The sequence below is a fragment of the Ips typographus genome, linkage group LG3, assembly GCF_016097725.1.
Source record: "Ips typographus isolate SLU linkage group LG3, UJ_Ityp_2.0, whole genome shotgun sequence".
Taxonomy (NCBI): domain Eukaryota; kingdom Metazoa; phylum Arthropoda; class Insecta; order Coleoptera; family Curculionidae; genus Ips; species Ips typographus.
This window is the reverse complement of record NC_138424.1, coordinates 16,152,325-16,175,924: the sequence shown is the minus strand read 5'-3', so window position 1 is coordinate 16,175,924 and position 23,600 is coordinate 16,152,325. Positions and strand designations below refer to the sequence as shown.

The window sequence follows — 23,600 nt, the reverse complement described above, 5'->3', positions numbered from 1 at the left end:
CATGTGATAATTGTCAAAATAACTGTTATAAATCTCAGAAACACGTTTTATATCGAATACTGCAAGAAATCTTTCTTAACTCTGATTTTTGAAACTATTGAATAGTTTGATAGTTTTGACATTAGTGACAGATATCACGTGGCCACTATCAAAATACCTGTTATAAATCTCAAAAACGCGTTTTATATCGATTACTGCAAGAAAACTTTTTTTAACTCTGATTTTTACAACTTTTGAGTACAGTTTGACAGTTTTGATGATAGTGATAAATGTCACGTGGTTATAGAACACTATTTAACTAGATTGTCACGTGACAATTGTCAATATAACTATCATAAATCTCAGACACACGTCTTGTTTCAATAACTGTAAAAAAACCGTATTAAACTGTAATTCTTGCAGATTCTATACAAAATTTGTCAGTTTTGACATTAGTGACAGATATCACGTGGTTGCAGAGGATAATTTAGCTAGACAGTCGCGTAGCCACTACCAAAATAACTGTTATAAATCTCAAAAACACGTTTTATATCGAATACTGCAATAAAACTTTTTCTAATTCTTTTTCTAAATAAAACAATTCTGATTTTTACAACTTTTGGGTACAGTTTGACAGTTTTGATGTTAGTGACAATTGTCACGCGGTTCTAGAACACTATTTAACTAGATGGCCACATTTTTCAAAACCTTCCAGATCTTTAAAGAAGCTTGTAAAACTAGTCATAACGTTCTAGAGCCTTTGGTAACGTTTCCAAACCTTCCAAAGAAGAAAATAGAAGAGAAAATCTTTTATAAATTTTCTAGAACTAACCAGAAGGTTCTAGAGCCCTTAGCAACAGTCTCAAACCTGCAAAAGACCTTTGCACAAGCTTTTAGAACTTGTCAGAATGTCATAGAGCCTTTAGCAACGTTCTAAAACCTTCCAGATCTTTGAACAAACTTCTGTAGCTTGCCCGAACGTTCTACAGTGTTTTGCAACGTCCCAAAGATTTCGAAATCTTTGTAGAAGCTTCTAAAACTTGCCAGAATGTTCTAGAGCCTTGTGCAGTAATTAAAAACTTCTAAAAATTGTCAGAATGATACTTAGCCTTGCCACCAGATGGCACCAACATCGTAAGGGAAATTTATTATCGTGTAGTACATAATCTTGGGTTATGTTATACAAAATTACTTTTGTATTTTATATTGTATATTATTATTACTTTTTGTTATTAACTCTTTAATATTCTAAGTAGTAGTAATAGTATTGTATTTCGTTTTCCTTTGTAATTTACCTAAATTTTTTGTTTTTGTTTTGCTTTTTGTAGATGATTTATGTTTGTATTTGTAAATGGCAATTAGATAAAATTTATTAGGCAATAAATGGAGATTAAGGACCGACGAATGCTATCTTATCTAATCGATAAAACTGTGTCTATTGAACAAACATTTGCGATAAAAACGATTTATAAGTGAACTTTTGAAAACAGTATCAATTTGTTCAAACTGGTCTTTTAAAAGTGCAAAAAGCTGACAGCGCGACATTTCGGTGAGTTGTTTTTTGAATAATAGTGGATGCTTGAACAAGACTGGTATAAAAGATTTTGATATATAAAAAGACATTTTAACGCGTGACGTACCGTAGCCTGCGCGCTGACCCGATTTGTCTCCCTGTGACTTATTTGTATTGAAATGTCTCAAATCCATTGTTTCCAATGACAAACCATGGATCACCCTACAATATCTTTTATGAAGCTTCTAGAACTAGCCAGAACGCTCCAGAGCACTTGGCAACATTCCCAAGCTTTTCAGACCTTTGCACAATTTTCTAGGACTTGTCACAATGTTATAGAGCCTTCTGCAACATTTCAAAACCTTCCAGATCTCTGAAAAAGCTTCTAAAACTAGTCAGAATGCTCTAGAGCCTTTGGCAACGTTTCCAAACCTTCCGAACCTTTGCAGAAGCTTCTAAAATTTGTCAGAATGTTATAAAGCCTTCTAAAACATTACAAAATCTTTTATGAAGCTTCTAGAACTAGCCAGAACGCGCTAGAGCACTTGGCAACATTCCCAAGCGTTTGCACAAGCTTCTAAAACTTGTCAGAATCTTATATAGAGCCTTCTGCAGTATTTCAAAACCTTCCAGATCTTTGAAGAAGCTTCTAAAACTAGTCAGAACGCTCTAGAGCCTTTGGCAACGTTTCCAAACCTTCCAAACCTTTGCAGAAGTTTCTAGAATTTGTCAGAATGTTATAGACCCTTCTAAAACATTACAAAATCTTTTATGAAAGCTTTTAAAACTAGCCAGAACGTTCCATAGCACTTGGCAACATTCCCAAGCTTTACAGACTTTTACACAAGTTTCTACGACTTGTCACAATGTTATAGAGCTTTCTGCAACATTTCACTAGTCAGAACTTTCTAGAGCCTTTGACTTCTATCTAGACTTTGTCAGAATGTTATAAAGCCTTCTAAAACATTACAAAATCTTTTATAAAGCTTCTAAACTAGCCAGAACGTTCCAGACCACTTAGCAACAGTCCTAAACCTTCAAAAGACCTTTGCACAAGCTTTTAGAACTTGTCAGAATGTCATAGAGCCTTTAGCAACGTTCTAAAACCTTCCAGATTTTTGAACAAACTTCGGTAATTTGCCAGAACGTGCTACAGTGCCACAGTTTTGCAACGTCCCAAAGTTTTTGAAATCTTTGTAGAAGCTTCTAAAACTTGCCAGATTGTTCTAGAGCCTTGTGCAATATTTAAAAACTTCTAAAAATTGTCAGAATGATATACGAGGGTGGTCCGATAAGTACTTAGCCTCGCCACCAGATGACACCACTATCGTAAGGGAAATTTATTATCGTGTAGTACATAATCTTGGGCGGCTTTGTAGATGATTTATGTTTGTATTTGTAAATGGCAATTAGATAATATTTATTACGCAATAAATGGAGATTAGGGACCGACAAATGCTATCTTATCTAATCGATAAGACTGGTGTCTATTGAACAAACATTTTGTTCAAAACCGTATCAATTTGTTCAAACTGAAGTTTTAAAAGTGACAAGGCAAACATTTCGGTGATTTTTTTTTTGAATAATAGTGTATGCTTGAACAAGACTGGTATAAAAGATTTTGATAGCATTTTTAAATATATATTTTAGCGCACTATTTTGTATTGACGCTATTTTACTTAGTATTTTGAAAAATAATAAAATACGTATTGCGTCCTAATCAAATATGAAATAAAAAAAAAAATGTGGGATGAGCCGTTTTCTTCCTTTGTCAGATTTTTCCGCCTAAGTGATTTGGGCAATAACAAAATTAAAAAAAACTGCAATCAAAAACTTAAGTTAAGCATAAGGTTAAAGGAGGAAAGAATGTTTTGTGAAAACAAATTAGTACAACAAAAGTAGTATATACCAATGTATTAAATCAACTGACAAATAGATGATTACAAGCTAATAGAGCTTGTTAAACAGTACCCACTTTTATAATCCAAAAATGATCGAAATTATAAAAACAATTTAGCTAAACACAATGTCTGGAAAACCATTTTCGAGATCTTAGAACACGACGGTAAAGACAACTTTGATAGGATTTCTTGTGAACAAATACATGAAGCAATTTATTTTAACAATAATTGAACAAACGAACAAAATAACTCCGTGAGGCGCATGCGTATTTATTTTTTTAAGCTGTTAATTTCGTGCTGCATAAATTGAATGTAGCTGAAGAATGGACCAGCTTCGGGTGGTCGGAAAGATGTAAGACTATTCAACTAAACGACTTTTATTCTTACTCGTGGTGGACTTTGCTGTATTTTGTGGCAGCCGTTCTTCTCTACGTTGTATGGTCCCGTTTTCTGTAACTTGGCCAATTTTTCTTCCTTCCAAACTGGGGTATGTAACCAGACCAGGTTACCAGTTTGGATTGCACTGCTACTGATTCTATAAGATCAGCCTTGTCGACGACTTTTTCCAAACTTGTTCAGCGGCCTTTTCAACAGGTACTCTTAAGTCATTGTCTCGATGATTATGTGTATCCAATACTTTCTGTTTTCGGAATGCTTCACGTTTTAAAACTACTCTTCTGCACGGCGCTTCAGGCTCAGCCATTTTAAGCCACTTGCAGTCTTGCTGACAAGGTCTTGCCTCCATGGCTCTGGGCAAGTAATTTCCTTGCAATGTAAACTTTCTTGTTGCCTGTTCAACCATCTTCATCACACTAAACTCGTGTCGATTAGTCTTGATGACGCTATTCTCCCAATCGAAACTGAATTTATGTTGCTGCATAAGATCCAGTCCCATCAGTCATCCAACATCATCGGTTATGTTTGCTACGAGAACGAAATGATTGAATTCATGCTGTCCAAACTTGACTTTAGTTTCATCGATTTCCAATACAGGCATTGTATCACCTCCAGCTGTTTATTATATAAACTTTGCTCCGGTATCACTAATTCTGCAATGCTTCATTATGTCTGGTCTTATGGTAAAACCAGTTCCAGTGTCGACAACCATTATTCCTTCCACAAACCTTGCCATTCACTACTAAGCTGGTATTGTTCTGCTGAAGACGAGCTTCTTTAATAACTGAAGCTGAATGAAGATTTTCAGTCAGCTTTTGATTCTGATGAACATTGGCTAGGCTTTCTCTTCCATAATTCACCATTCCTTTTGGTTTGGGGCACTGATGTTTCTTATGTCCTTCTTCACCGCAGTTCCATCATCGCAAGAATCGTGCAGGCGGATTTCTTTGGGAATTTTGCCTTCTCTTTTCCCATCCTTCTCATTTCCCAACTACCGGTCTAGCTCAGCTGTTTATATAAGGTCTGTTCACAGAGAGAATCATCTATGTAGTAATCAGAGAAATAAGTACAGAATACGTTATAGTCACGTGAGCATTCAACCAATAAAACTTGACATTTACTGTTTCTGAGTTGGAAACCAGTCAGGGATTGCTTCTGCGAACAGACCTATTGGCTTCTATGGAATCGAGGGAATTCGGGAATAGTCATGAAATTGAAATTCTTTCCCTCTTAAGTTCAAACTATGACATAAATCTCTTTCTCTCTCACAAACAGCTGAACTACGACGTTCTAGAACATTCTTCTTCTTTTTCCTTTCTAATATGGGTGTCCATATAGGTAGGCTAATGCCTGTTTTGTTCTATTATGCCTCTTCGGACGTTGATGTGCAGCACTGTTTCCAGCGTTTTGGAGGTCTGCATTGGGTTCGTTTTCCGACAGGATTGTTTGCTTTTGCCATTTTTACAAGTCTGTTGTCTTATTCCATTCTGTTTACGTGTTTATTCCAGTATTTTCTTCTCTATCTTACCCACCTTCCTATGTCCTGTATCTCGCTCTGTTGTCTAAGATCTTCGCTTCTGATTCTGTCGTATAGTGTTTTTCCGTGTATACTTCTTATTATTTTCATTTCAACCGTTCGCATCATTTGTAATGTTTTCAATGTGTATGGTCTTGTTTCGGCTGCATACGTTATGACAGGTCTGATTGTGGATTTATATACTCTTATTTTACTGACTATGTTGAGGTATTTGTTTTTTGTTGTTTCGGTTCTAGAACCTAAACAATGTAATATACGGGGTAAGACGAAATGACTAAATGTCTATTTCGTAACAATATAAACCACACAAATTTCATTCTGCAATGTTTATACATTCTAGTTCTAAACGTATTATTTCATATTTGAGGTAAAGGAATTACGGTTTGGTTGTTACGATTTACAAAAAATGGAGTGATTTTCGGTCCTGTTTGTCCGGTTCTAATAATCGTGGACTTTCCCTGGAATATTTACCTAAAAACTTACAGAACGCACCACAAAGTTTATATTGCAGGTAAGTTTTTGAATGAGTAGTAACGAAAGTACCTACATTAAGATATGACTATGTCAGTATTTTTAATTTTGTCATTTTAAACCATTAGAAAGTTGGGCTACCAAACGGTGTATAAAACAAAAAAAAACTATATTTTGCAAAATTAACCTGTTAACCCATAAAGTGAAACTGACGAATTAATTAGGAGTATAAATATTGAACATACTTTATTTAATTTCAGATCTGAAGATTATATAAAACCGACAATGATGAATAACAACTTACCTGAGACTACCTCGGAAATAACCTCCGTAGGGATAGATTTGCCACCGTTTACCAATAAGGATTATTGTCTTAAAAACGACAAACATAGTGTAAATTCACTAGGTAATATACAACGAATGAGGCAACATGGACAGGTACTTACTACTTGCTATTATTTTCTTCAATATTAACAAACACCGCAAACGATACAGACTTTGGGCCTTTTACTTGAGGTACTTTTTGGCACTAAAAAATATATGTAAATGCACATTATTATCACAGAAGTTCAGTTTGTATTGAAATGTTATAGACTTTAAACGTGATGTTTTTATGATGTCGTGATGTCGACCCTTATCGAAATGTCCATACATAATGCATGCTCTTTATAAGAACTTTCAGAACAGTCTAATATCTATGGAACTATATTTTGTTCTTGATTAGGTGAACTGGCAAGAACAAAACTAAGCTTTTTCATAATTTTTTATTTTTTTTTTAAAAGCAATACTTACATTCTAAAGATAACATTTTAATTACGTTTATATTTTCTTAAGCAGAAGTGGCAATAACTATAAAAAAAAATATAAAAAGTTATTTCAATTTCAGAATTTTATTATGTTTCTGTGTGGTTATTAGTCCATTTTTTAATTTTAATATCACTTACAGAAAAAAGTAACAATTACGAGTTATAAAGCGTCAACAAGAATAATTTTGAGAGTAAGTCTCTCTAAAAAAATTTTAGAAAATTTTTCATTTAGACTGATTGCTCTAAAGAAACAGCTTTCATGTATTTTATGGTTATTTACCTAAAAAAGTGCCCCACTCGAAGGAGGGCGTTATGATAACGCCCGCCTATAATGCCCTCAGGTTGTTATGAACACTATAACATACACCGTTTTCAAGGTAGGGATTACTAGGGTAGGGACTATTATTGATTCATAATGTATAGGATGATTATTTGTTTTACCATTTATAAATGTCAGATTTTTATTTCTTTCAGACAACTTTTGACAAATCCCGTAGATATCAATCAATTATTACTATGAGATATAGATACCATATATCTAATAAATATCCGTGCGAGATATCACGTAAATAGCTTTTGTAGCTTTCTGTTAGACATATACATTTGTGCACCGATATGATCCAGTTCCAATAGACATCTACTAGATATCTTCCACCTTTAAATAACTATCCAGTGGATTTTACAATAAGTACTTAATTTATCCACAAGACATCTACTGGATCATTTTGTATTGTTTGGGTCCAGCACCTTTTGCGTGTTCTAGCCCATCTTACCACATCCTGTATTATTTTCTAGTTCTTCTCTGATATCCTCGCTTCTTATTCCACTTGTGATGGTAACACTTTTTCTTGTTGATGTTTCAGCTCTGGTTTTTGTGTAAATTTGTGTGCTGCTACTTTCGTCTTATATTACAGGCGTTGTAGGTAGTATTTGTTCTCTGCTATGAGGATTGCATCATCTGCAGAGCATAATATTGTTACAATTTTCCCGTGGCTTCACACAAAGTCAATTTAACTCAACAATTAATAAATTTATTTACACTTCAAAACACTCCGTACAATAATTAATTCAGCAACTAAAAACACTACTACAACTCCACAATTAATCCACTATTTAAACTTTACCGCGTTCCCAAATTAACTACTCCCGCCGTTGACATCGCTTCTTTTATATTCGCAAACCACGTTCTAGAAGACCGCAAAACGCTTCGCGATTTGCATCGAACGTCCAAGATTCTTCCAGATGTGGCGCTTCCTAACTGTGGCCTACTTTAACACGCGCCCGGCCAGATACTGCGGCGCTTCGATTCCATCCCGAATCGAGTGCTCGTTCAGAAGTATCGAGCATAGTAGGCCCAAACCGTAACAATATTTTAATGGTGCAATTGCCTATCCCATATTTAGCGTTCACTTTTTTAATATCTTCAATGATTTGGTTCATAATGATGTTGAATAGGGTAGGACTAAGGTTATCATCCCCTTGTCGTAGGTTCGTATTGATTTGCACTTCTTCAGACAATTCATCGTTCGTTTTTGGTCTTGTTCTACTGTTGCTGTTCAGGTCTTGGTATAATTCTTTGGTACCGGTAATCAATATTGTTCTGGTCTAGAATCTTAACACGTTGGCGACGTCATGACCCACTTGTGGGTCACGCGGCGTTTTCTTACTGGACAATTGTGCCCACCGGTGGGGCACGGACTATTGGGTGTTATATTGCTTATAGAAAGCTACGTTTATATAGAACATCTTTGAAGTTGGAGCTACGGCTGTACCACGGATTTATCTTTGTATGTGCAGCGTGGTTTCGTAGAATTCGGAATTTTGAGATTAGAACGAACTAAAACAACATATAATGCTAAAAGAATACTGTTATTCTTTATTTATGAATATAATTAACTACATTTTTTATTAATACATCAAAGAACTCTTTTATTTTAACAACTTAACAAATGAGGAAAAGGAAACTAAATTAAAAAATCGGGAAAAAATTAATGGTGAATTTTTTTGAAGCAAAGATTACATATGGTGGGTTGCCCTTCACAGTCTTCGCAAAACGTTGACACTTTTGCTTTCACTCTTGCTTTTGACAAGACAAAAACAATTTTTTTTTCAACATTTTGCTGATATGGTTTGACCCACCGGTGGGTCACGATGGCTGCAGAATAAATTTTTCTTCAACAGCCGTCATGCTCCACCGGTGGGTCACGGTTAAAACTAGCAATTACTACAAAATAATGTCAGCAGTTTCATGATTATACATTTATCCGGTTTAAAATATGAAAAGTACAATTTTGACCGAAATGTCACTAATGTCCCACAGAAAGAATGTAAGAAAACTCTTTGTGTCGCCAACGTGTTTTACGCCATCTAGTCGGACTCTGTAAATGTCTTAGTTAGATCCACAAAACAAACAAAGAGAGGCTTGTTAAATTCTATCGATTTTTCTATCATTTGGCGTAATATGAATATTGCGTCTACCGTTGAAATATTAAACCTAAATTCTTGCTGTTTTTCGGATATTGGCACCTTCCCCATTATCCTATTAGCGAGACGATTTTAGTAAATAGCTTAAGGACCGAGCTCAGTAGCGTTCTGAGTGAGATCTCCAAGGTTCTACTATGTATAGTTTCACAAGAAACAGCCATTTGCAACGCTTATAGACCCATTTATTCAGACTTCTCCTCTGTGAATTTTCTTAAGACATGCAATATTTCTATAAAATTACAAGTTTAGCCAAAATGGTAACCAATAGACACATGGTTATGTTAATAAAGTTGCACTCATTTTTCGCAATATAAACACGCAATACATAAAGTTTTTGTTTTAGTTATGTGATGTAATATTAAAAATAGGAACAGGAAAGTTTAGCGCACACAAAGTAGTGTTGGCTTCAGTTAGCCCATATTTTTTCGCCATGTTCAACGGTAAGCACTTTTTAAAAACATTCAATAGGTGCCTTGTTTAAGGTGTTTCATAATTATAGGAGAGATGAAAGAACAATCCCAAAGTGAAATAACCATGTTTGATATGGACGCTACAGCTGTGGATTTACTCTTAAATTACGCATACACTGGCCAGATTACTATAACTGTCGATAATGCCCAGGTATTTAAGTAATTTTATGTTTGAACAATTTATGATTGTGTTTGTCTTACTACTTAGCTACCAAATACATAAACATGCACCTAGTTTATTTTCTCGCGGGTATAAAGTTACCTAACATAGTAATCTAATACATAATCTAATCATCTACAGTATGGCTATTTTAATAATAATTTGTCATTGCAATTTCTTGATTTTGTAATTAGTAGTAACAGTACAGTGTTAATCACAGTAAAGAAGTGGTCTAACATAAAATTTTGTATTCACCATCGACATTACCAGATGTTTATGCCCTCGGGCGACTTGACCATTGGGCCAGTAAAATCGTCGTCCTCAGGTCATAAATATCCACCTATTTATGCCTTTGGTGCATAAATAGTTACTCTGGGGTTCAAATGTTAAATTAGTAAAGTCTTTTATAGATACTATTACCAGCAAGTAGCCTGCTTCAAATGGAAGACGTTAGAGAAGCATGCTGTTCATTTTTTTTAAAGCAGTTGCATCCCTCAAACTGCCTCGGAATAAGAAGTTTTGCAGGTATGTTAATGAATAGTTGGTAAATAGTAATTAAGATACCAATAGCATTATAAGGACAATAATGCATGAGGTCGATTGATTTTTTAAATTATTTGAATAACTTTCAGGAAAATAACGAAAACAATATTTAATATTTTCAGATGCATATTCCTGTAAGGATTTGCACCATCAATCGCACGTATACGTCTTACAAAACTTTCCGCAAGTTATAGCAACTGAAGAGTTTCTGTCACTTCCGTTTGAAGAAGTTAGTTTTAAAGTATTTTGTCAAAATCGATATTTTAAGTATTCTACATCAACAGGTTAACGAGTTAGTTTCAAACAGCGAGTTGAATATACTCTCAGAAGAAGACGTATTTACTGCAGTATTGAATTGGGTCAAACACGATTTAATAGAAAGAGAGAAGTATATTTCTAAAGTTCGTATACTGTTTTAGTCTTGTAATAACAATAACATGCAATTTAATTACAGTTGTTTAATCACGTGAGGCTGCCTTTACTAACCAAAGAGTTTCTTATGACGAGAGTGGATACAGAAAAATTGATAAGGGACAATCACGAGTGTCGGGAATTACTGTTGGAGGCTATGCGGTACCATCTAGCGCCAGAAAGACGGTGTGAAATTTCTTCATGGAGAACTATGGAAAGGAAACTACTAGGAGCTGATCCTTATGTATTTGCTATAGGTAATACTTTTATTTTTTTTTTGGTGTACCTTTCATCATTACTTGCACTTTGTTATATGCGGTTGTTTTTATACTTTGAACAAGGTGCCCAGCAGTCTCAGTCAACTTTGCATTTGTGACCAATAATAATGGAACCAACATTACATTGTAGATTTTTTGGGCATCATATCATATACATAAACATGCAGCCCTTCTGTTTGTGTGTGTATTGATTCCTGTTGAGTTGAATAGTTTTCATCATAAAGGTAACAATATTCACTATACGAACAAGGTTTCTTGTTTTGAAAGTTGACAATGTTTTCTGTACCTTTATTGGTGTGGGTTATATTGTACCGTTTTTCACACAAAACACCGCTTGTTACTTTTAACTGGCACTGTATATTTCGTTTGTTTACAAACAATACTGGCAACTGTTGTCTAACCTCGAACTGACATCTGTTAACAATCACAACAACTAACTGACTACTGACTGACTCTCCACCGGTCCTAGCCCAGCTGTTTATATAGGTTTTCATGGATTCGAGGAAATTCGGGAATATTCAAGAAATTGGCATTCTCTCTTAAACTTCAAACTATGAAATAAATCTCTCTCTCTCTCACAAACAGCTGAACTACGACGTTCAATATCCTCAATGAGTAAAAAGAACAAGTATCTATCTGCTATGTTTACATTTTTTTTATTCATTGAATATCCTAAACAATACAATATACGAGGTAAGACGAAATTAACTAAGACTTCCACTTTCTGATTCTATAAGATCTGCCTTGTCGACGACTTCTCCCAAACTTGTTCTTTTCTACAATCTGTTCAGGGGCCTTTTCAACAGGTACTCCTAAGTCGATGTCTCGACGATGATGTGTATCCAATATTTTCTGTCTCCGGACTGCTTCACTTTTTAAAACCACTCTTCTGCACGGTGATTCAGTTTTCCCTTCCTGGCAGGGTCTTGCCTTCATGACTCTGGGCAAGTAATTTCCTTGCAATGTAACCTTTCTTGTTGTCTACTCGACCATGTTCACACTGAATTCGTTTCGCTTAGTCTTGATGACGCTATTCTCCAAATCCAAATGAAACGTATGTTGCCGCATAAGGTCCAGCCTCATCAGTATATCATCGGTTAGGTTGGCTATGAGAACCAAATGATTGAATTCATGCTGTCCAAACTGGAGTTTAGCTTCATGGATTCCCAATACAGTCCTTGTATCACCCCCGGCTGTTTCCAATATAAACTGTGTGTGTCACTATGCCTGGTCTTACTATGGTGAAAAAAGTTCCAGTGTCGACAACCATTTGATAATTTCTTTCGCAAACCTTGCCATTCACTACTAAGCTGCTATTGTTCTGCTGAAGACGAGCTACCTTAATAACTGAAGAAGAATGATTATTTTCAGTCAGCTTTTGCTTTGGATGAATATTGGCTAGGCTTTTTCTTCCATAATTCACCATTCTATTTGGTTTGGGGCACTGATGTTGCTTATGTCCTTCTTCACCGCAATTCCAGCATCGCAAGAATCGTGCAGACGGCTTCCTTTGGTAATTTTGATAGTTTTGCCTTCTCATTCCCTATCTTTCCTGGCTGTCTATTCTTCTCGGTTTAGGGCATTGAGGTCGAATGTGCCCTTTCTCTCCACAGTTCCAGCATTCAAAAGAGCGAGAATATGGATGCGTTTGCTCACTACGATTGTTTTGCCCCTTTACTTTACTCCACATTTTCATTAGCTCTTTTCGTAAGATCTCTAGTCGGGTTTCTAATCGACGATTCCAGTCTGATTGGGTTCTTGAACGACCTGGGCTTGAATATCGATTCCTGTGCTCTGGTGTTCGGCTTCTTACTTGGCGCGCTTGTGCATGTCCTTGTGACACTTGCTTTACTGTCTTAAACTCCAAAGCGTAGGCAAGGGCATCATGTAATGTTTTGCACCTGGCTAGTCTTAAAGCTTGCTCAGTATCACGATCTTTTACGTCTCTTACAAACGCTCCTACTGCTAAACGATCTTATGTCCTGGGATGAAGCTGGGTAAGCCAGGTAAACTAAACGGGCAATATCAGCTTCGTACTGCTGCAAGGTTTCTTGGCTTCTCTGGCTTCTGCTCGACAACTGTGCCTCGTAAACTTGCTCCAGGTGCTTGTTTCCAAACCTAATTTCTAAGTGCTGGCTCAAGTCTTCGTAATTCCTATAACGGCTTTCATCCAAGATTTGCAAAACCTTCAGGGCTTCATCTCTGAGCGATAAAACTAAGGCGGTGGCTTTGTCACTCGATGTCCTGTTGTTTGCCTCTGCGGCAGCCTCAAACTGCTTGTAAATCTGCCACGAGGTCTTACCATCGTTAATTGGGGGTTTGATGTTGGAACAAGCAGTTTACGACTTTCTAGATCCTAAACAATACAATATACGAGGTAACACAAAATAACTAAAAGTCCATTTCGTAACAATATTTATTCTGTAACTATTACCTGAAAATTACCGCTTTGCGAACGTTTTGCCAAAATTTCCCTTGACATCATCCAAAATATCTATTCATTGTTTGTATTACTCCATATTTTGACGTACTTTTTTATTATCGTTCACAAATAAAAGGAAAGGTACTGATTGATAGTCCTGTTATGTCTTTCGACCATTTCATTGCACAGCAGATACAGTGGCATTGTTCGAGTGGTTCTTATTCCATCCATAACACATATATTAACTGGTTCCAAATATCTGATTCAAAGTTTCTACTTTCGTCTTTAAAGGAACTCCGTGGTTTGCAATAACGTTGGTTATCAGCGACTCTGCTACGGTGACTGCTTGATCCTAATTTGACAGAAGCACTAGTTCTGTCCATTTTGAACAGTAGTTCATGGCATCAGATATTTGTTGCCAGAATCAGTTTGGGGAAATGTGCTTGGTATGTCAGCTGCTATTCTTTTCCATGAACTACCGGAGATAATTTGCATTTTTCCTCCCTTTACACCATTTTATCCTTCTCTGGTTAAGGTCCGGTTTACTCTAAAGAGTCCTCCTTCACAACTCTCATGTAGTTCTCGGAACACATTCTCTTTGCAGGAACTGGCAACTATTGTTTTGTATACAAAGGATTTTTCGTCTGGACTTAGGTTATCTCGCAGTTGAAGTGAAATCCATTGTCGCCAGCAACTCGTCACTATGTCAATCCCATGGCTCAAAATTCCGGTTTCAAATATTTCTCCAACCATTCTCTGATTACTTTCAAATCAGTGTCTAAACACTGTTCTTCTATTATGGTTTCTCTGGATACACTATTTTTCCATAACTGGTGTTTCTCTAGCCTCTTCATCTGTCAGTTTCCGTATCTGATTAATGCTCTCATTTTTATTCTTGCTCTCATGCCTTTCGAAAAACTTGCAATGCTTTTCACAGCACGGCCTTCTCGTCAAACTATCAGCGTTGCCATGAGATCGTCATTTTAAGTGTCTCAGTCAAAATCATCAGCTTGATGTTTCTCTAATAGCGTGCTAATTGTTCTTCCGGGTTATTAAAATTTAACAGCCATTGTAGTGCCGCATAGTCCTATCTAAATCTAAAAAAAATAAAGAGATTTTTTTCCCATATAGGATGCTGTGATAATGTTGTTTTACATCTCTTACAATTGAAAAATCTCTCCCGATGACTTGCTGTAATTGTTAATGACCACTTCTTGACTGTTGAAACTAGGAAATGCTGAACGGTGTCTATACTATACTGGGAAGCATCAGTGAAAAAGTTCCGTTTTGAGATTGATAATAAGCCAAAATAAAAGTACTTGTTTAATTCTGTGAAAGCTTGTTAACAATCTGGTGACTAAGAAAATTGGCTATTTTTGTTCGTTAGTCGATGATGTGTCCGTCGATGTAGTCGATGTAGGTCTAGCAATGTGTGTCCGAAATCGTTCACAAATCGGCGGTAATAACTACACAATCTAGGAAAACTTCAGACCTCTCCTTTAGTCTTGGGTATAGGCCATTTCTTTATAGATTCAACTTTCGTCGGGTCAGCTTCCACCACCCCATTTGAAGAAACGATATATCCGAGGAAGTAAACTTTTTCTTGGGAGAATAAGCATTTGTTTGGGTTCAGTTGTAATGAGCTTTTCTGAGTATCGAGATAACCCCCTCCACCTTCGGTGTCGTGCTCTTTCGCCAAAAAAATAAGAAAATGACCGAATGCGGTTTGCAAAGATGACAAGTTTGAACGCAGAATTATCAGGTCATTTTTAAGGAACGAATGTAATTTTGGGGAATATTTCTCGAATAAAGAAAATGTTTTGGTTTTGCTGTAACTATAGATTGCTCAGTGGAGCTCAATGAGCAAGTTCCAAACCGTTTATTAATTTTTGTTGACATCGCGTTTGACATTTTTTGGTTATAAAAAGTCAAAAAACTGCGCAAGGACAACAATTAGTGTACTAGCAATAGGCTCTACAACAATGCAGTCGTTATAGATACGTACAGTGCAATTATCGAAATGCAATTATCACTTTAGAATGCAATTATCGCTGTCATTCTGGTGAAAATGCACTGCTCATATGGGACATTTAACACATGAGGGAAATATTCGGGGGTAATTGCACAAGTGCATAAAAATTACCGATAATTTTGCATGAAAACTTGTTATCTCTTAACTGCATGAGTTTATTTTCATATTTTTTTGGCGAAAGAGCCCGACACCGAAGGTGGAGGGCTTTTTTAGAAGAAAATATGAAAATGACCGAATGCAGTTTGCAAAGATAACAAGTTTGAACGCAGAATTATCAGGTCATTTTTAAGGCACGAATGTAATTTTGGGGAATATTTCCCGAATAAAGAAAATGTTTTGGTTTTGCTGCAACTATAGATTGCTCAATGGAGCCAATGAGCAAGTTCCAAACCGTTTATTAATTTTTGTTGACATCGAGTTTGACATTTTTTGGTTATAAAAAGTCAAAAAAATGCGCGTGGACAACAATTAGTGTACTAGCAATAGGCTCTACAACAATGCAGTCGTTATAGATACGTACAGTGCAATTATCGAAATGCAATTATCACTTTAGAATGCAATTATCGCTGTCATTCTGGTGAAAATGCATTGCTCATATGGGACATTTAACACATGAGGGAAATATTCGGGGGCAATACCACAAGAGCTGAGATTTAGCCGGATAATTTTTGTGCTTGTTTTAGAACACTTTCTTTTTGGTGTAACAGCACGAGTTTTGTACCATAAAGACAGTATGAGAAGACAAGCGGAAAAATTATCCTGTTCAAAATCTGAGCTCGACTGGTATTTGATAAGACAATTCCATGAATATAATTAATAATATAATAAGACTGCGACTGCCTTGTGCAGAAATACATTTTTCTGGTTCTTTTGATTTTATGCAGTAGAATTCTATCCGAAGCGAGCCATAACCAAAACAAAACAAACAAACATCAAAATTGACAGTGCCAGCAAAAATCTCAAGGTGAGACATTGCAACAATAGAAGTGTAGTGAAAATCCGTGGAAACGATGAAATCAACAGCAAAATTTATCCGATTTTTTTATCCGCTAGCAAACTCTCTTCCTTCCTTATTAGCCGATAGCAAACCGTGTTTTGATGACGTATATATGGCATTTTTTGTACATGAGTGGAATTGTCGCTGTCATTCTGGTGAAAATGCACTGCTCCTATGGGACATTTAACACTAGAGGGAAATATTCAATAAAATGATCGCCAATTTCCTGTTGAAATAAAAGTGAAATGTAATTGAATCCTTGTGCCGGATTTGTTATTCGTAATTTATAAAACACATTTCAATGCAAGGCACATTTATTAAGAGTCGAAAAAGTTCAACGGTTTTTTCAATTTTAAAGGTGGTGTTTGGTCCAAATCCGAGTGTGAAGTTTATAATCCCAAAACTGATTGTTGGAATCGTATAGCACCAATGCAATGGGGAAGATCTTGTCCAGGAGTGACTAGTTTAAAACAACGTTTATATGTGATTGGAGGGTAAGTACCAATTAAGTACACAGTTGTATTTTCCAAGCAAACTTTACAGGGTGATCCAAAAAGCCGTGCACGCGACTGTTTCTCGGCAACTATACGTAGAAGAATAAAATCTGTTTAGTTCCAAGCGCTAAGACTCATGATTTTACTAAAATGAATCCGAAAACGCTGAAAATTTAAATGGACTGGTATAGTAAAAATACCAACGTAATTGCCTGTCCTCGACGAAAAATTTTGCTATTTAACTTTTTTTTCGATATCTTCTTATAAAGGTGTCCAAAGTTTGCTGATCATAAAGACTTCTTTTTTGGGTCATTTTAAATATAACAACAGCGAGTGATGTCACGAAGAGCAGGGGACACGCTCGAAAACTCGAGTTAACTCAGGGTCAGGCGTTTTCCTATATACAGGATGTTACAAATTCGATGCATTACCATTGCTATCTCAGAAACTATAGTTGATAAATTTAGTTAAATGGAGGCAGTACTTTATTGCTAAATAATTTAGAAAAAAAAAAAATTCGCAACATTATTTATTAAATCAACTTGTTTGATGACAAAAGCACAGCAAATATACGGTTAACCACCCAAACCATTCATTAATAGTTATTTATGTATTAAGCGCGCAAACCATGACTTTTATGCTCTGATGTTTTGGTTTATTTGTAAGATGGGTTGGAGACTTTCAAGAATAATCACTTGTTACATGAACATTATTTAATGGTAATAAAATTAATGAAAAAGCTGGACTACAACTTCATTAATATCTAACCTGATTGTTCTCTCCTTTCACAAAAGCGGGAATCAAATCTGACCTACCTGACACATGACGTGTTACAAAAGACAGTAAAACTAAATATGACATTTTACAGAAACAAAACACAATGACAATGACGGAATTGACCAATAGATTAAAAATAAATTGTCCAGATGCGAGATACTGTCATACATTTTTCCGTCCGATTTTCTATAACGAATACATTTAAATCAAAAAACAACAACTGTATATTTGATTTCTCAATTAAGAATACACTTTTAATCATCTTTGCAAAGAGAGGCTTTCATTTTAGTAATTTTAATATACTAATAAAATCGTTCGTAATCGTTCTTTACCTAACAAGAGCGGGAAGTGACACTTTTCCGGACGCTGATTGCAGCTGACAGAACGACGCGAAGCGGAAAAGACACTGCCGGCACGTATTAGGTACAATATTTTTCTTACAATCCTGCAGAAAACTACAATGAGAACATTAGCATTTTACAATTAGTGTTTATGTCATGTTATTTGTAGATGAAGGGGTTACAATAGAAAACCAGTGAATTAAATTTCTTGCAGGTGGGTTGTCAGTTGAGATTTTAGACGTTGTCAAAATATTTTTCTTAGATTAACTACCATACTACTAAGGCAAAACAGTTCATTTAAATTTTAAATTGTAATACATTAACAAGTAGTTATTAAATAGTCACTTAAACTGAACGTAAAAAAATAACTAAATATAACGTATAATTAAACTGTAATAATTTAACGAAAGACATTAAATTTTCAATGCAATCAAAAACGTACGGTAATAGTATATTCTATATTAAGAGCGGAGAGTACTTTCGGCTCGAAATATGACGATATCGCGCGGCAAATAATAACTTTCTGCTTTTAAATGGAAGCGTACATGAGGTACTTTCAAAGTCCGTCGTCGAAAAAGTACTTTACCGCACTAGAGCGGAAAAGTGCTACTTCTGCCATGAAAAATCGTGCGGCAAAGCACACTTCCGCACGATCGTAGGAAAATAACTAATTATATGTCAACGTGAATTAGTAGTCCATTTTTCTCAAAGTGGAGGTATATGTATATGTAAAAAAGTGATGGGAAAGGCTCTATGATCAGCCGTTTTCGAGATATTTCATTTCCTTCAAAGATAATCTTGGATCTCTTCTACTACTTTGCAAGATTGTTCATCGACGACAGGCAACGTTCATCGTATCTTTGTTTGTTCCAGCATTTTCTCGTGGCCTCATTTAATTAAACATTTTTTCCCAAAGTGCTACTATGTATGTACCTACATATGTTATAGTTTCCGACAAAACAGCTGCTTGTACTGCTTATTGGAACACCCTGTATTTTATTAAAATGCAATATTCAGGTTTGATGGAGCGTCATATTTAGCTACAGCTGAATGTTATAATCCATTGACAAACACTTGGACTTCGATAACTTCAATGGGTAAGTTTAGTTTTAATTATTATTTATATTGATAAGAACAAAAAGTGGGAAATATTCATGTCAGGTATAATTCAAAACATGCAACATTTTCGAAGGCGGTTTTAAAATGCCATATTATTGTTACGGTTTGGGCCTACTATACTCGAGTCAGGATGAAACCGATGCGCCGCAATATCTGGCCGGGCGCGTGTTAGAGTAGGCCACAGTTAGGAGGCGCTACCTGGAATATTCTTGAATGGTCAAGGCAACCCGCGAAGCGTTTCGCGGTCATTCTAGAACGTGGTTTGCGAATATAAAAGAAGCGGCGTTGACGACGGCGTAGTTAGTTAGTTAGTGAGAGAGTAGTAGTGTAATAGTGAATTTGGGAACGCGGATAAGTTTAAATAGCGGAATAATTGTGGAATTGTAGTAGTGTTTTTAGTAGCTGTGTTAATTATTGTACGGAGTGTTTTGAAGTGTAATAAATTTATTAATTGTTAAGTTAAACTGACTTTGTGTGAACCCACGGGAAAATCGTAACATTATTATGTATTCAATATGATCTGTATAAAAAAAATAAGTCTAAAAAAGCAAAACCAGGAATATTTTTTTAGTTTGACATCTTTATTAGGCCCTCTAGAGGTAGTAGTCTTTTACGAAGGTTGACTTTCTATTTCTGAAGACCGTTCGTTAAACGGTTTTTCCTACTCGGGTGCGATAAAGTGCACTTTTTCGCACTCAAATGAGTACCGAAAAGTGCACTAGGAGTATCTTTCCACACTAGTGCGGTAAAGGTACTTTTTCCCCCCTTTAACTCCTGCCAGTCTCGTGCGGGAATAGTACCACTTTCCGCACTTGTTAGGTAAATAACTATTCCAGATATGATTCCAGCTGACGTCTTTTTTGCAACTCAACTCACTCTTTCTAACTTCGTATCATCTTTAAACCAAACATATTGTATACCGTGTTCATTGATTAGATTCAGTGTGTGATTGTAGGCTCTGGTGGATATAGTTATTATTCTAACAAGTGTAGAAAGTGCATGAGACTTGCCCGCACGCTCAGGGCGAGCGTAGTGGCATTAGTCGAGTCAAGTGCGGGAAGGAGCCGCATTCTGTGTGGAAAAGCACTTATTTCCATTCTCAAACGAGTGAAGAAAAATAAACTTTACCTAAAACTACAATTATATATCTTATGTTTTGCCTATACATTATGAATAAATAATACCTTCGAAACGGTGTAGGATATAGTGTTGATAACGGCCTGAGGGCATTATAAGCTGGCGTTATCATAACGCCCTGAAACCTTTTTTAATACTAGCATTGGCATTTTTATTCCTCCATGCCATAAAACTTCGTATTCCCTATCCTAGGATGCTCTTGACTTTTTAGGTAATAAACCTTCGTTAGTTTTGCTGCATTTTCTTATATATCAGGTGTCCAAGAGCACCCTGGACATAGGAGATTAACATGGGAAAACGGTTTTAATTTTTTTGCGCCTCTACGGTCGATTTGAATGAAAAATCGTAATAATAAAAGTTGTAGTACCTATCACGGACTAGTTTTCTGTATTTTTTTCAGATCTGTAACTTGAACCCTTTCGTCGTAAAACACGAACAAAAATGCGAAAATTTTAACTTTTTACCTGCACTGAATAAGCGGTTGTCGAGCAACCGTACCAGCAACAATGATCTGTTTACCCGTTGCCCGACAACCGCCTATACAGTGCAGGCCAAAAGTTAAAATTTTCTCATTTTTGTTCGTATTTTATGACGAAAGGGCTCAAGTTAGAGATCCGAAAAAAATACAGAAAATTAGTCCGTGATAGGTACTACAACTTTCATTAATACGATTTTTCAATCAAATCAACCGTACAGGCGCAAAAAAATCAAAACCGTTTTCCCATGTTAATCTCCTATGTCCAGGGTGCTCTTGGACACCTGGTATACGGTGTTGATAACAGCCTGAGGGCATTATAAGCGGGCGTTATCATAACGCCCTGAAACCTTTTTTAATACTAACAATGGCATTTTTATACCTCCATGTAATAAAACTTCGTATTCCCTATCCTAGGATGGTCTTGACTTTTTAGGTAATAAACCTTCGTTAGTTTTGTTGCATTTCCTTATATATTTTCTAAAATTTCGTCCAGATTTTGCCATTTTCACTAACTGACAGAACTATCAAAGTTACATCATTCAGGTAAAATAAACACTAAACAACTTACCGGTAACGGTATACCTTAGTTTCCAATGCCAGAAATAGAAAATAATTGTTGAATTAGGTGAAACATAAAACATTGTATGCACTACAGGCGTTAGGAAGAGTATAATGTCCGAAAAATGACCGATACCTTCAGGACATTATGTTCTCTCTAACGACCTTGGTACATAAATAAGTATTTAGGCATCTATTTTATTATTCTACCAAAAAATAATCCAAATATCTTCTTAAGTGATCAAAATTAACACCAAATCAATTAAAATTACTTCTAGGAACCAAACGCTACGGTTTGGGTACTTGTTCCTTTGACGGCTTAATTTACGCTTGCGGAGGGCACGATGGTGTTTCCAGACTCAGTTCAATGGAAAGTTTTGATCCATTGACTGGGATTTGGTACAGTTGTCCTGATATGAAGTTTCAAATGGGTTATTGCAAAATTGCAGTTCTCGGTAAACTCGTTTTCCTAACATTTCAATTATATTAGATATTTTATAACAGAATTCTTACAGATAGTTCTCTCTATGCTATTAGTGGGCGTAACAAAGTGGGTGAAAGGTTTGTTTATTTTTCTAAATATTTAGTATTGTTAATTAAAATATGTTTAATGTAGATATGACCCTCGAGAAGGTAAATGGGATTCAGTGCCTTCAATGTCAACTTCAAGGTATAGGTGTGGAGTAGCGGCTTTAGATGGCAATTTGTACTGTATAGGAGGTAATTTTCAGTATGCATTAAGATTACCTTTACTATAGCATAATATTTAACGGACTTAGGAGAAAACAGAGATGATGGGGAACGATTGAACCTACGGATGATGAGTTGGGAACCTGTTACGCCAATGCACACCGCAAGGTACTTACTACATGCACAACTAAATTGCACACTTATTTTAACTTAACCTAATTATATTTCTTTCTATAAGATACGGGCATGAATTAGTATCATTGAATGGTCGGTTATTGGCTGTTGGAGGTAATAACCGTCTTGAGAGCTTAAATTCGGTGGAAGAGTTTGATATTAAAACCAACGAATGGACATTACTCACATCTATGCTTTCCGAAAGAAGAGCATTAGGAGGAGCAGTCTTGAATTGCGTTAATTTAGAGCTCGTCTTGGGACAAACTAGTACCTAGTAAATGAGGACAATGTGATATGTACAGGACGTTAATTATTTTAGCAGATTATTAGGCTAGTTGCTATATTACAAAACCAAAGCTTTAATTTTGCAAAAGAAAAACGAAGCAGTGTGTTCCCGTAATATCGTATTTCGGTAGGTTAATAGAGTGGGCTCTAGTGGAAACAATACAATCTCTGGACTGTAGATTCTAAGCTATTCTCAGTTCTAAATTGAGTACCTATTGTCATATAGTAGCTTTATTTTTTACAAACCATCTGTAAAATCATCAATCACATAATTATAATGATATTTATGTTTCACCTATACATTATGAACAAATAATACCTTGAAAGCGATGTAGATTATAACAACCTGCGGGCATTATAATAACGCCCGCTTATAACGCTTTAAAACCTTTTTTAATATTAGCAATGGCATTTTTATTCTTTCATTCCATAAAAACTACGTATTTCCTACCTTAGGATGCTCTTGACTTTTTAGGTAATAAACTTTCGTTAGCCTTTGCTGCATTTTCTTTTATATTTAAGGCCGAAACTTGTCACTATGTTCTCTCTAACGTCCTTTAGTACATAAATAGCTATAATATCGACTGATAATTATAATGCACTATCGCACATCTGTCTCTCAATAATTTACTTATTAGTTCTTTAGACTAGTGTCAGTTAGGTTATACCTTGAAATACTGTTTTATAATTAGTATTAATAATAATAATCCATTTATTTCCGCAATTTAACATAAAAAAATGTAACTGTCGAAAACGTCAAACGATCAAAAAATATAATTTCAAAAATTAAAATGATGTCTGTCAATCCCCAAAAACTGAAAACCCGCGTTCGAAACTCTCGAAAGACTCGATCCAGTCATTATACGGCTCGCATATTTCTGTAATAGAAATACCCTTGACACCTGGGAACTCAATCCCCAATTTAAAATACCACAACGCAGATGACAATAAAAGTTCGCATAATATAGAGTCAGAAGCACATCAAGACTGAAATGATTTGACATAAATTTTACTGCGTAACAATTTTTGAGTAATTTATTACAAACAGCCCCATTATGATCGTACCAGATCAACAGGAGTCAAAAGTTAATCCCAGCATCTTCGATGTCCTAGAAGAAGTTATAGCACGATCAGAATCCTCAAACAT

General features: G+C 35.7%; 1 protein-coding gene across 1 annotated transcript; it reads left to right on the top strand.

The window, feature by feature from the left end:
- The first annotated feature begins 1,388 nt into the window (after positions 1–1,388).
- On the top strand, positions 1,389–23,245 carry LOC145726403 (kelch-like protein 17). The gene is made up of 15 exons (XM_081975453.1): positions 1,389–1,528; positions 6,058–6,235; positions 9,431–9,527; positions 9,587–9,708; positions 10,128–10,242; positions 10,383–10,489; positions 10,545–10,661; positions 10,715–10,928; positions 16,759–16,894; positions 19,030–19,109; positions 21,583–21,759; positions 21,820–21,865; positions 21,921–22,024; positions 22,084–22,162; positions 22,233–23,245. Exons 2-15 carry the CDS (start codon positions 6,083–6,085, stop codon positions 22,441–22,443), a joined length of 1,758 nt encoding a protein of 585 aa, XP_081831579.1. The 5' UTR covers positions 1,389–1,528; positions 6,058–6,082; the 3' UTR covers positions 22,444–23,245.
- Positions 23,246–23,600: the final 355 nt, after the last annotated feature.

Excerpts from the sequence above, each read along its gene's own strand:
- LOC145726403 (XM_081975453.1), top strand. The coding sequence starts at position 6,083 with ATGATGAATAACAACTTACCTGAGACTACCTCGGAAATAACCTCCGTA. Across the intron at positions 19,110-21,582 it reads GACTTCGATAACTTCAATGG|GAACCAAACGCTACGGTTTG; the intron begins GTAAGTTTAGTT and ends AATTACTTCTAG. Across the intron at positions 21,760-21,819 it reads TTGCAAAATTGCAGTTCTCG|ATAGTTCTCTCTATGCTATT; the intron begins GTAAACTCGTTT and ends GAATTCTTACAG.